This window comes from Ursus americanus, chromosome 23 (assembly GCF_024610735.1).
Source record: "Ursus americanus isolate L20-20 chromosome 23, mUrsAme1.1.p, whole genome shotgun sequence".
Classification (NCBI taxonomy): domain Eukaryota; kingdom Metazoa; phylum Chordata; class Mammalia; order Carnivora; family Ursidae; genus Ursus; species Ursus americanus.
This window is the reverse complement of record NC_142149.1, coordinates 40,937,746-40,950,253: the sequence shown is the minus strand read 5'-3', so window position 1 is coordinate 40,950,253 and position 12,508 is coordinate 40,937,746. Positions and strand designations below refer to the sequence as shown.

The 12,508-nt window shown below is 45.7% G+C and overlaps 1 protein-coding gene across 1 annotated transcript in view; it reads left to right on the top strand.

Annotated features, from left to right (window-relative positions):
• Nucleotides 1-12,508, top strand: part of PHF12 (PHD finger protein 12) — a 40,022-nt gene that overhangs the window by 14,084 nt on the left and 13,430 nt on the right. The window contains exons 3-5 of the mRNA XM_045773161.2: nt 7,247-7,319; nt 9,898-10,291; nt 11,611-11,731. Of these exons, the coding sequence (XP_045629117.1) occupies nt 7,247-7,319; nt 9,898-10,291; nt 11,611-11,731 (588 nt within the window). The remainder of the gene's footprint in view (nt 1-7,246; nt 7,320-9,897; nt 10,292-11,610; nt 11,732-12,508) is intronic.

Sequence of the window (12,508 nt, the reverse complement as noted above, 5' to 3'; positions counted from 1 at the left end):
AAAAAATAAATAAAAAATAAAAATAAAAAATAAGTCCAGAGCCCAATACCATTTTTTTCCTCAGCACCATTTTTATCTGCATGTTGTAATGCAAAAACTAGGTCTCTGAAATCAAAGGCAGTCTTTCTGCTTCCCTGTCTCCCTCTCTCCCTCCAACTCTCCTCTCCTCCCTTTGTTCTCTTGTTCCCCTCCCCCTTCTCCCTTCCAGTTCCATATTGAAAAACTGCTTGCGCTGGATGGATAATTAACACAGAGCTGTGGAGCAACAGGTCCCGCTGGTGGCGGCTCCATCTGAAGGAAATGTTGATGTCGTGCAGGGCCACGTGTATGAATAGGTGAGGGAGATGAGTGAGCTGAGACTCACATCAGCCACACTGGTGTAGGACTTGAAATAGATCCTCTTAATTAGAGAGCCAAGAACCATGACAACTAGCATCTTCCACCTGCAGTGGTGGGCTGCAGCCTCATTAGTGAATGAAAGAGGCACTCTAAATTAAAACTGGGCTTCATCCTTTGGCTGTGAGTCGGGAAGTCCGTCAAGGCAGGCATTACAGTGAGCAGAGGAGTGTGTGTGTGTAGTTTTCTCTTCCATGACTCCAGAAATAGACCAAGCTGGACACCCTCGTCAGCTACAGAGTCGAGTCATTTGATTTGTTTATGGGGGTCTAGATGCTGGAGTCCTGCAGACGTTGGCTTCGGGAGTTTCGGTTTTGGAAAATTAATGCCGGGGCACCTGGGTGGCTAAGCCAGTTAAGTCAATCCCCATTCTCCCAAAGAGAATTAAAAAGAAAAAATTGTTGGGATGCCTGGCTGGCTCAATCAATAGAGCATGTGACTCTTGATCTCAGGGTTGTGAGTTCCAGCCCCATGTTGGGTGTAGAGATTACTTAAAAATAAAATCTTTAGGGGCGCCTGAGTGGCTCAAGTCGGTTAAGTGACCGACTCTTGATTTCGGCTCAGGTCATGATCTTAGGGTCATGAGATCGAGCCCCACATCGGACTCCGCGCTCACCACAGGGTCTGCTTGAGATTCTCTCCCTCTGACTCCCCACTCCACACACACACACACACACACACACACACACACACACGCGCGCGCGCACTCTCCCTCTCGGTCTAAAACAAATAAATCTTTCTTAAAAAAATTAATGCCTTTGACCAGCTTTCTAACTGGTTTGTGTACAGGTGTTACTGTTAACAGTTTACAGGCCCTGTCAGGCCTCACAGAGAGCCACACCAAACTCTGAAATGCATATCTTTCAGTTGTACAATCTCTGAGGATTCAAAGCTCTATTGTTACAAGCTATTGTATAGCTAACGGAATGTCTTTACAGTCAGGTAGTGGTTAGCAGCAAGTTAGAAAGCAGTGAATAGTCACTTGCTGGCCAGGAATTGCAGGCCGGGGCTTTTTAACAAATGATCTGAGAGGAGACATCCACAGCAGGGAAGCTGGATGGGTATTCTGCAAAAGCTCTGCCCTCACAGGGTGCTCTCTAAAGAGTTTTCCAAGACAAGCCAGCTCATGTACATTCCAGGACTCACCTTCCTTTCTAGGACTTGGACAGATCTCAGAAGGAATCTAAAGGTTCATACTGTTGGGTTCTAGATGGACATAAAACACTCACACCCAGGAAGATGTCCCCACTCCCAGAACTTCCCTTCTTTCATGTAGTTTTTTCAACATAACAGAAATACACCTGCTTCCAAAATTCTCATTTCCTCTTGAACCCCTCGAGATCCTTAACTTCACTGTCTTTAAAGGATCACTGACTGAATTACCATTTGCTGTATAGTTAGGAATTATGGAAAGAGAGTCGGGAAAAGGCCACCGTCCCCTTCAGATATCAAGTAACCAAACTTCTGGGGCTCTTCACTGAGCCCAGCAGCCGTGCACAGTTGAGTCTTACATAGGCCTTTATAGTAGCAGGTTCCGTTTGTAGTTGATTGTATGTATTCTCATTGTCAACTGTCCTTTTCATGGTCTGGTCTGTGATCCCTGAGAGCAAAGACCTTGTCTGAAATCTTACCATTTAGCACATTGCCTACCATAAAATAATGAATCGTTCATTAAATGCTTGAGTGGACGAATGACTTTGATCCTCTCTCGCCAGAGGCTGTTTCTAGGCGGGGTAGATCATAACCTGTCTGCTTTGTGTCTTTCCTCGCGTGCGGCACCTCTAGCATGGCTTCGGTTGGCTAGTAAGCAGTGGGAACTCAGTATCCTCACGTGTGGCACCTCTAGCATGGCTTCGGTTGGCTAGTAAGCAGTGGGAACTCAGTAAATACTGACTGTTGTAGGAGGAGATGCTCAACCTTGAGGTCAAGGAATATACTTTGATGGATGTTCCGCTGTGTCCCCCCAGAAATAAGAGAACTACCAAAGTTTTTTACAAATAGCTAGGACTCGAGATTTGAAAGAGCCAGGAAACTGATTTGGGTTCTGATTCTGCACCTTCACTGGTTCTGTGGCTTTAGATAAGTCCGTGTCCTCACCTGTATGATGGGAGTAAGAATTTTCACAGCGTGCTGGTGAAGATCAGATAAGAGCATCTGTGAAAACACTGTGAACTGTTACACACTAGGTAGATGCTACGTGCGGTTATCGCTCTGCTATTTCTAGGCTTCAGTGATTAGGAAGCATACTGATGTCTTTCCAAGCAGCACTGGCTCATGACAGCGGCCTCATGGTTTTCACTGCTGAGCAGCGGAAACTCTGATAGAGCATTTCCAACATTACCTGACTTTCAGCTTGTAATGATTTCCTTTGATAGGGAATGGCCCTCAGCACCTTGTCTTCACTGATGTATACATACGGGTAAGAGGGAGCTGAGACAGAGCCTCGTTTTTCTTGACAGACATGCCATGATTTAAAGACTCTGGCATGCATGTAGTTGTTCAGAGTTGCACACTAACTTAAGGGAGCACCGTTCTTACGGGGGAAAGAGCTTCGAGACGGGAAAGTCTTCAGGATGTGTATGAGTGTCCTGAGGCTGCAGAATCGCCTTTCTCCCTGGAATCCTTTCCCTATTGGCAATATTTCTGATAAAGAACAAAACTAGTGTGTCTGCAAAACAGCCTCTTTCCGAACTAGTTCCTGAGTTTATTACTCCCACAACAGTCTGTCTTTCCTGGATCCACTTCATGAAACCTTTTTGCTCTAGATATTTGAGTTGAAAAACTGCCTTCTGAATATCTTGAAAGGAATTGCTAGGGCCAAAGAGGAAACATCGAGAATGCTTTATGATGGGCAGTTCCTATATTCCTGCTGTACCTGTGCTGATCATTTTCTAAAAACAGAGATTTTCCTGGAGACAGTACTCTGACTTTCCTGTGCTATTCTCTAAACTCACAGCCCTCATCACGCACTTTCGGGCAGACAAGAAGAGCCTGTGCCCATAATCTAGAATTCTGAGCAATGAGTGTTCTTAAACCTGGTATCTCTAAAAGTGATCCTTTAGAAACTAACCAGAAGCTACTTTTAAGAACCTCTTAATAAAAATTTTAAGCATTTGACCCCTGTGTTCAGAAAAAGAAATGAGAAATCAGATTGTTTAAAGAAGATGCAAATGAGTCAGCTGGGGTGGTTCAACGTGAAGTTCAGGTTTGCAAGTGTTAAGGTTTGCAAAGCTTATTGTTTTGTGACTTAGAAAACAAATTATTCCGTGTGTGATTTAACCACCAAAACAAGTGCCTGCCCAACTGCATTGCTTTGCCTCATGACTTTGGAGGGGTATCTTCACTTCCTAGAAGCCCATTCTCTTAGGGTCCCTCAGTTCTTTAAAGCTGTATTGAGTACCTAGTATGTGCCAGGCATCTTGCAGAATGGGGAGGTACAAAGATAAATAAGGCATAGAGAAAGGGGTTCGGGTACGTAGTAGTTTGAGTACAGCGTGGCACAGAAGTGCTGGAGGGAGTCAGGGGCTGCCAGAGAAGGCTTCCTGGAGGGAATACCTGACGTGAGCTGCAGAACATAGAGTCCAGCGGGTGAAGGAATGAGGGAAGGCCCAGCTTTTGCGGTTGTAGGTGGCAGCTCCAGAGTGAACAGACATGCAGAGTAGAGGAAGGGTATAGACTGTGTAGGGAGCCACCAGGTTAATGAAGCTGGAGGAAGATGTAGGATTCTGGCCACAGGGGTCTTAACCTTCAATACTGAGGAGCTTGAACTTTATCCTGTAATAAAGGATAGGGTAGGGGTGATACCGAAGAGCTCTTTTTTTCTTTCTTTTTTTTTTTTTTTTAAGATTATTTATTTATTTATTGGACAGAGAGCCAGCCAGCGAGAGAGGGAACACAAGCAGGGGGAGTGGGAGAGGAAGAAGCAGGCTCCCGCAGAGCAGGGAGCCCGATGTGGGGCTCGATCCCGTAACTCCGGGATCATGCCCTGAGCCGAAGGCAGACGCTTAACGACTGAGCCACGCAAGCGCCCCCGAAGAGCTTTTTAATTAGGAGGGTGATATGGTCAGAATTGTGTTTTAAATAACTCATTCTACCAGCAGGGGTTGAGGCTAGATTGAGGGAAGCATGAAGGATGGCTAGGAGGCCATTTACATCTTGGTAAAAGATCTAAGTTCAAACCACCTTGCCTTGCCCTTCTCTGCCTTACATGTTTGGTGGAGAGTATCTTGGTACAAAGCCAAGTGGGCAGATGAAAAGAAATGATGAAAAACAGAATCAGAAGTGACAGCCTTTTCAGGGTTAATTTTGCTATGACAGCTGCTGAAGCATAGCAGAGTCTGGAGGCCTTTGCAGATTACATGCATGCATTTCATTAGTTTGGATGTGGCCTATGCAAAAATCCACTGGAGGGAAGTGGGGAAGACTTTATAGGTGACATTCATCTGTGGTCCTTTAGGGTTTGAAGACCTATCACAACAGGCTGGTGTGCCTCCAGTTTTCTGCTGCCTAGCAAGGATCTCCTGAGATTCCACCAAGAAAACAGGGAGGAGAGGGAGCAAGGACCTGGGAGGGCTTGGTGGACATCCTGACATGTGTACTGAGGGCAGCAGGGAAACAGGCAAAGCAGGAGCTAGGGGAATTTGCCAAGCCAAGTGCTCTTTTAGAAAGAAACAGTAGAGCAACGTAGTATTAAGCCCTGGGACTTAAGAAGAGTCCTTACATTATTCAGTCCTCCATTAGTTTTTTAGTATTTCTCCTCTCTCTCTTTTTTTTTTTTTTTTTTGAAGATTTTATTTATTTGTTAGAGAGAACACGAGTGGGGGTAGAGGCAGAGGGAAAGAGAAAGAATCTCAAGCCAACTTCTGCTGAAGGCAGAGCCTGACTCAGGCCCCGAGATCCTAGGGCCCCGGGATCATGACCTGAACCGAAGGCAGACGCGTAACCGACTGAGCCACCCAGGCACCCCTTTCTCATCTTTTTTTGATGAAAAACTTCCTCCTTCCCATTCCAAATAGGTGACTCCCAGGAACCAAATATAGGAATTTCTTTAGCATAAATATAGCCTCATTCTGTAGAAGATAATTTCTCATTCTGTATGCCTGAACTGAGGTCTCAGAATTTGCATTTCTAATAAGCTCCCAGATGATACTGATGTTTGCTTCTGATCTGGGTACCACACTTCGAGAACCACTACTGTATAGACATTAGAAATGTGACCCTCCCAAGAATTTAATAAAGTCTCATATGTATCGTCCTTGGTGTAACCTTAATGGAAATCAATGGAGGGTCAGTAAGGCCTGCCCTACACAGCTCTAATTCTGACTCAGTATTGACTTATTGAGTGACTACTGTGTGCACAACCTCTGTATCATAAAGCTACAAAGAGGGAAGAGATCCAGTCTTTGTCTCAGTCCCTCTAACGGAAGAAGTAAGAGCGGCATCTGGCCGGCTCAGTTGGTGGAGCGTGCAGCTCTTGATCTCAGGGTTGTGACTTCAAGCCTCACGTTGGGCATAGAGCTTACGGTAAGTAATAAATAAAGAAGAAAAGACATAAGAGAACTAGGGTGCCTGGCTGGCTCAGTCAGAAGAGCGTACGACTCTTGATCCTCGGGGTCGTGAGTTTGAGCCCCATGTTGGGTGTAGAGATTACTTAAAAATAAAACTTGAAAAAAACCTGTCGCACAAGGGAAAACATGAGAAGTACAAAAAGAGGACGAAAGCATGTAGCCCAGAGGTCCAGGATGCCTGAGTAATCCAGGAAGAGCGTATGGAGGAGCCGCACTCAAGTTCTCTGTTGCTGCGTAACAAACTACCCGAAACTCAGTGGCTTAAAACAGATGCTGGTTATTATCTCTCATAAGTCTGCAGGTTGACTGAGCTCCGCTGGGTGGTTTTTCTGTTCCGTGTGGTCTTGTCTGGGACCACGGTCCTGGAGAGGCTCGACTGAGCTGGCATGGTCCAAGATGACTTAGTCACATAGCAGTAGTTCACGCTGGCTTTTGGCTTGGAGTCCAGAAGAAGCTGTTAATTGGAGCGTCTGAAGTCTCCACTGTGTAGCCTCTCAGCATGACAGCAGGGCTCTGAGATGGAACATTCCAAACATGTAAAAATGGATCTGCAAGTCTCTCAACACCCGGCCTTGGAAGTTACAACATGGTTACCTCTGCTGCATTCTGTTAGTCAAAACAAAGTCACAAGGCGAGCCTTATTCAAGAGGAAGGAAATGGCCTACCTCTGGGTGGTAGGAGTAGCAAAGAATCTGCAGCCATCTTTAATCTACCATAGGCTGATTGAGGCAAGTTTTACAGGATTAAAAAGGGTTTTAAGTGGCATAGCTTTCTGGGGGGAAAAGTAATGTAGAGAAAGAAATAGCAAGTCTTCGATCTGACTAGGGGGAAGGGTACCTGAAAGGGTCCTGGGAAGGTGGAATGGGTGTGTGCTACTACACAGGGCTCTGAGCAGCCCATGGAAGGGCTTAGCCTCACACTAACAAACTTTGAGGATAGTGAAGGACCTATCAATGATTTTATTAGCGTGATACAGTTTGGGAATGATTCTTAAGGCTCCAAACTAGTTCTTTCTATCTTTCCGTATAAGCCCAGTGTTAATAGCTATGGATTTGGCTTCTCTTTCTAAGATGTGGGAGGGGGTCCTCACTCTTTAGGTTATGATAAACGATACCAGGTAACCATTTTGAAGAAAGAGAGAGAGAGAGAGAGCCCTAGCAGTGCTTGCAGGACCGGCCAGAGTAGGAGTCAAGGGATGTGCGGCTTTGTGCCAGGCCTAGGCAGGCTTTTTCCTGCTGCATCAAAGGTTAGTACTTAGTCTTGCCCTTGTCTTTTCCCCACAGTAACCCTCCACTGAGTGAAGAGATGCTGCCTCCCGGGGAGTGGATGTGTCACCGGTGCACTGTGCGCCGAAAGGTAATAATGCCGCTTTCTGAAGGCTTTGCTGAGAATGCCGGATCTAGAGCACTGATACTCCAGAGCTAAGACGGCCTGGCCCTGAAGGCATTTTCGTCCCTTCTTCTTGTCTTTTCCAGCCCTGGAATCACCCTCACTCTCCCCATGGTGACTGTTTGGAATCCAGTAGGGCCTAAAATCCAAACATGAGCTGCTGAAATGGGCAGAAGAGGTGTGTTAACTTACTGAGCCATGTTCATTGACTAGTGACAGGAGTAGGCTGATAAGTGGCCTGAATGTGGCAGCTATATCCATGATTGAAAGTGGCTGAAGAAAACAAGGCTGCTTCTCCAACTTGGAGGAAAAAGGATTTCCCTCACCCCAAAGGCAAATAAGTCACTGGTATCCAGAGGCTTGGCTGGGCATATAAGGGACAGAGGACTTTGAATCCATTTGTACCCAGGGTTCCTAATCCCTCCTGAGCTCCCCGTCCCTTGGTTTTGATAATTTAGTACTGGCTTTGAGAACATGATTTTCTACTTTGAGACCTTTTCTGGGGTGCAAAAGCTCAATTCCTTATCAAAAAAGGAAGTAGGTGTGTTTCCATCCAGATTATGAGACCCAATCCTCAAATTATAGACTGTGGATTAGAATCTGTCTGTGAATTGTAAACCATCTCCTTCCCTCCCCCCCCCCCCCACACTAATTACACACCAAGCAACTTGCCTTCGTTGTGACATCACCTCTGTTTTCCTGGCCCCTGAACGTGATGTCACAATGAATGATGATTTCCTTGGTTGCAGAAACAGGATGAGATGATTCAGAGATTGTGGTTTATGTGTGTAACAGTTTTTAGCCTTTAAGAAGGTAAACAGATAGGCGGACTTTTATTTTTCAACATGTGCACAAGGGTTCTTATTAAAAGGCAAAGCAAGGCCAAGTCAACCACTTAGCCCCAGCTGTAGTTTGATGCCTCTGAAAGCCCACAAACCAGGCTGTCCTCCAGCCCGTCCACCTGTCAAGATCTCTTCCTATGCATCCCCAGTTCGGTTAGAGCAGGGCCTGTTAGTAGCACCTGCCAGCCAGGAGGCCTTTCAGAAACTTGCCACTGAAGAAGCTAGACGTGAAAGGGTTGGCAACAGCTGAGGGAGAAGTGAAGCCAGGAAAAGAGGGTGGAAAAGAGGAATTAACATTATTTTGGTGCCCGTCATGTGCCGGGTATTTTACATATGCTGGGGGTAGTATCTCCATTTTAGAAAGGAAGAAACTGAGGCTCACAAATTTAGAATAACTTTCCCAAGGACTCAAAAGAATTAACAGAGCCAAGGTATAAGCCACATTGTCTCACTCCAAAGCCCTGTTACCTCTTCATCAGTTTTCTAGAAGCAGAGCTGCTTGGTGGGGATTCTAGTAGCCTTTTGCTAACATAGTGTGCTTTCCCTGAAATGCCATTGTGACAGGCTCTCGGATGGCCCTCTTTGCCTACCATTGCCAGGTCTGCCTTTTCCAGCCCCACTACCTCTGGCCCCTTTTGGTCTCCTGTAGTTACGCTGAAGTAGACTGAAATGGTACATTCTTTGGGCCTCAGCAACCTCTGATGTTCAGGTCCTGTTGCTGATGGAGGCTAGATCTTCCCCTGCCGTAGAGCCATCATCCCTTTCATATATGTGATCCTCTGTCTCCACCATATCTCTAAAAGGAGGAGAAGCAAGGTTTTACTAGTCTTACTTTACAGAGAAATTCCTGCACACCACCCCGAGTCATCCAGGGTCGTAAGGAATCATTGGCAGAACTGGGACAGATCCCAGGTCTCCTGACTGGAGACCAGTGTTAAACCTTCATTTGACCACTCTTTGGAGTCCTAGAGGAAAATGTAACACCAGTCATCCAGTCCTACTGAATAAACATAGTCTTTTTCCATTTCCCCACCTTCCCATTTGAAGAAATGTCCCTTTCAGAGTTCTAGTTAAATTTGAAACATTGGAAGCCACCATTCTCAGACGCTGGGATCGCTGGGGAGCTCCCTTCCACACACCAGCCGTCCACCTTGTAGCGTAGTTACTTTCGCGTCAGCACCCAGCCTCCCTGGACAGGGGGCTCTGCTTGCCTGTCGTACCTTTTACCTTTGCATTTGCAGACTTTATTTGGAGCACAATTCTTAAAAGCATTCAGGAGGTCAGGATGCTTCAACTACAGTGATGTTGAGCCCCCTTAGGTTTTTCTCACTGTTCCCGCTTGGCCTCCCTCAGTTTATGCTCACTGGGGTAACTTTTTATCCCTTTGCCTCTGTACTTCGTATAGAGATAGTGTGTATCATATGACGACTTCGAGTAAACAATGTATAAGTGTGTATAATTGTTTCTAACTTTCCCTGCTGTTTGGTGATTCCCTGCTGCTGTAGTTTGCCAGCTTTAGTTTAGTTTAGCTATAGTTTTGTCAACTTGAACAGACCAGTGTTCCAGGTTTCCAGGTGGATGAGTCTGTGACAGGTTAGAAAATTTCATAATTTTGGCTAGTGGTCTAGCAAGGACTTCGTAGTATCCATCTCTTTCTGTTTTGTGGTACTTTATGTGACGGGCCTACCTGTTCATTTGCATAGAAACGAGAGCAGAAAAAGGAGCTGGGCCACGTCAACGGACTGGTGGACAAATCTGGCAAACGGACTACATCCCCCAGCAGTGATACTGATTTGTTGGACAGATCAGCCAGCAAAACTGAACTCAAGGCCATTGCCCACGCCCGGATCCTGGAGAGGAGAGCCAGCCGGCCTGGCACACCCACATCCAATGCCAGCACAGAGACCCCCACCTCTGAGCAGAATGACGTCGACGAGGACATCATTGACGTGGACGAGGAGCCAGTGGCAGCTGAGCCGGACTATGTGCAGCCCCAGCTGAGGCGGCCCTTTGAGCTGCTGATCGCTGCCGCCATGGAGCGGAACCCCACCCAGTTTCAGTTGCCCAATGAACTGACATGTACCACCGCACTACCAGGTTAGCCAGACTCTCGTGCCCCACCCTCACCCCCCCCCCCCCACCGCAGCTTCCCCGAAGGGCTACTGTCCAGCCAGAGGGCAGTGCTGCCTCTGGGGTCACCGTGCGTGGAATCACTCTCAGGTTCCTGTTCTGTGTTCTTCCTAAACATCTTCGAAGGTTTTAGCTTTTACTGTGCTTATTCAGTCTTCTGTTTTCTGCCCTTCAACATATTACCTTTTTAGAAATATAGGTAATATATTCTCATGGTTTAAAAGCCAAAAAATACACAAAGGCTTAAAATGAAAAATTTCCCTTCCACCCCTGTCTGCCATTTGCCTCGTTTCTACCTTCCTACCCCTCACAGATAACCACTATTTGGTTCTCTATTTCCTTCTAGAATTTCTTTGTGCATATATAAGCAGTTACAGATAATATGCTCAGTATTTTCCCTCTAACTAGCTTACTTGCTCTACACTTTGCTTTTTTTACTTCACAATATGCTCTAGAGATCTTTCCATACTAATGTAGACATTCCTCAGTTTTTTTAATGGTTAGACAATGGTCTATTATATAGACGTGCCATAATTTATTTAACTGATTTCCTATTAATGGACATTCGGGTTGTTCCTAATCTTTTGTTGCTATAGATGGTGCTTCAACAAATAATTTTATAAATATATCATTGTGTACATGTGAGTGTATCTATAGGGTAAATTCCTAATGTTAGAATTGCTGGGTTATAACCAGGCATTTATAATTTGATAAACTGTTGCCAAATTGCCCTCCATACCTTTTTTTTTTTTTTAACCAAGTCATGTCTTCTACTTGATACCACAAAGCTTCTAGATGTTCTTTTCTCTTTCCCAGAGAAAGTGAAATTGGCAGTCTGAAGAATCCTGGTCAGTCAGCAGGATGCATATGGAATCCAAGCTTTTCTGATTTCTGTAGAAACGCAGTAAAATTACAGTCTTTTCCTCAGCCACCTCCACAGAACAGTCTTTGTTGACTGTTTGACTCAGGCCCTTATATTCCGTAGGTTGCCAGTATCTAACAACCTAAACTTCTGACTGCTTCATGTTTGCGAAACCTAGAGCTGTGTTTCTGCCCCAGAATGAGTGACTTCTGACCATGGTTCTGATTTCTGTCTGTGTTCCTTTTCCTGCCTTCCTGTTCTTTTTCTCATTTGAAGCCAGCCCAGGGGGGTCTCAGAGAGACCCATGTCTAGGCCATGGCACGTGCTTTTCCTGAGATCTGTTCTTTCACTTACTGTTGTTTCCATATCCCAAACTAGGAACTCTACATCCAGGGAAGCTCAGCACCATCAATTTCTCTTCCAGGTTCTAGCAAGAGGAGAAGAAAGGAGGAAACCACAGGGAAAAACGTTAAAAAGACACAGCATGAGTTAGATCACAATGGTCTTGTTCCCCTACCAGTCAAAGTCTGCTTCACATGCAACAGGTATTTTTCTTCATCCTGAGGGCTCTTCTCCGTAGTCAGCAAATGATGTTTTTTCTCTCTCCCATCACCTCTTCCAAACCCTCTGTGTTAAATGTGGACACCGCATATTCTCATGATATGAGTACAGAGCCTGGGTGACCAGTTGACCAGAGCCTTGACTGTCTTAACAAGTTCCCTGAAGTATCTGAGACCGTGTTTACAGAGGCTCGGATGAGAGGAATTGGACTTAAACAGAAGCAGGAGATATTTAGACTAGCTAGGAGGAGGAGCTCTGGCCAGCAGAGACACAGGTCCCTGGAAAAGGCAAATAATTTTTTAAATCACCAAAGATGAGTTTAAAAGTAGTACAAGTATCCATGGTAGCTAATATGCATCAGACTGGATAACTTCCAAAAGCCTCTAGGCTGCCCCAGTTGTAGCTTCCCTGAGACGCTGGTTTCCTTCAAATAGGATCTCCTCAGTGACAGGAGCCAGCTGCTTCAATTACTGAAGCTGGACTTAGTGGCCTGGGTGTCTTAGAAGGGCAGGATACCAGGAGAAAATAGCTATCAGAAAGAAATGTGCCAAAGAAAAAAAAGAAATGTCCCACAACAAAAGCTGTAGGGAACTAGATAGTAGAGCAGCAGAACCCTGAGCCAGGCCCAGAATGAGGCTCCGGTGCCTGTCAGACACACAGGGAGTGTCGTGGTTACAAGTCAAAATTGGTGTTTCCCGAAGCCCCTCCCTTGGACTATGCATACACGAATACATTACAGAATCCTTTCCTGGCACAGCTCT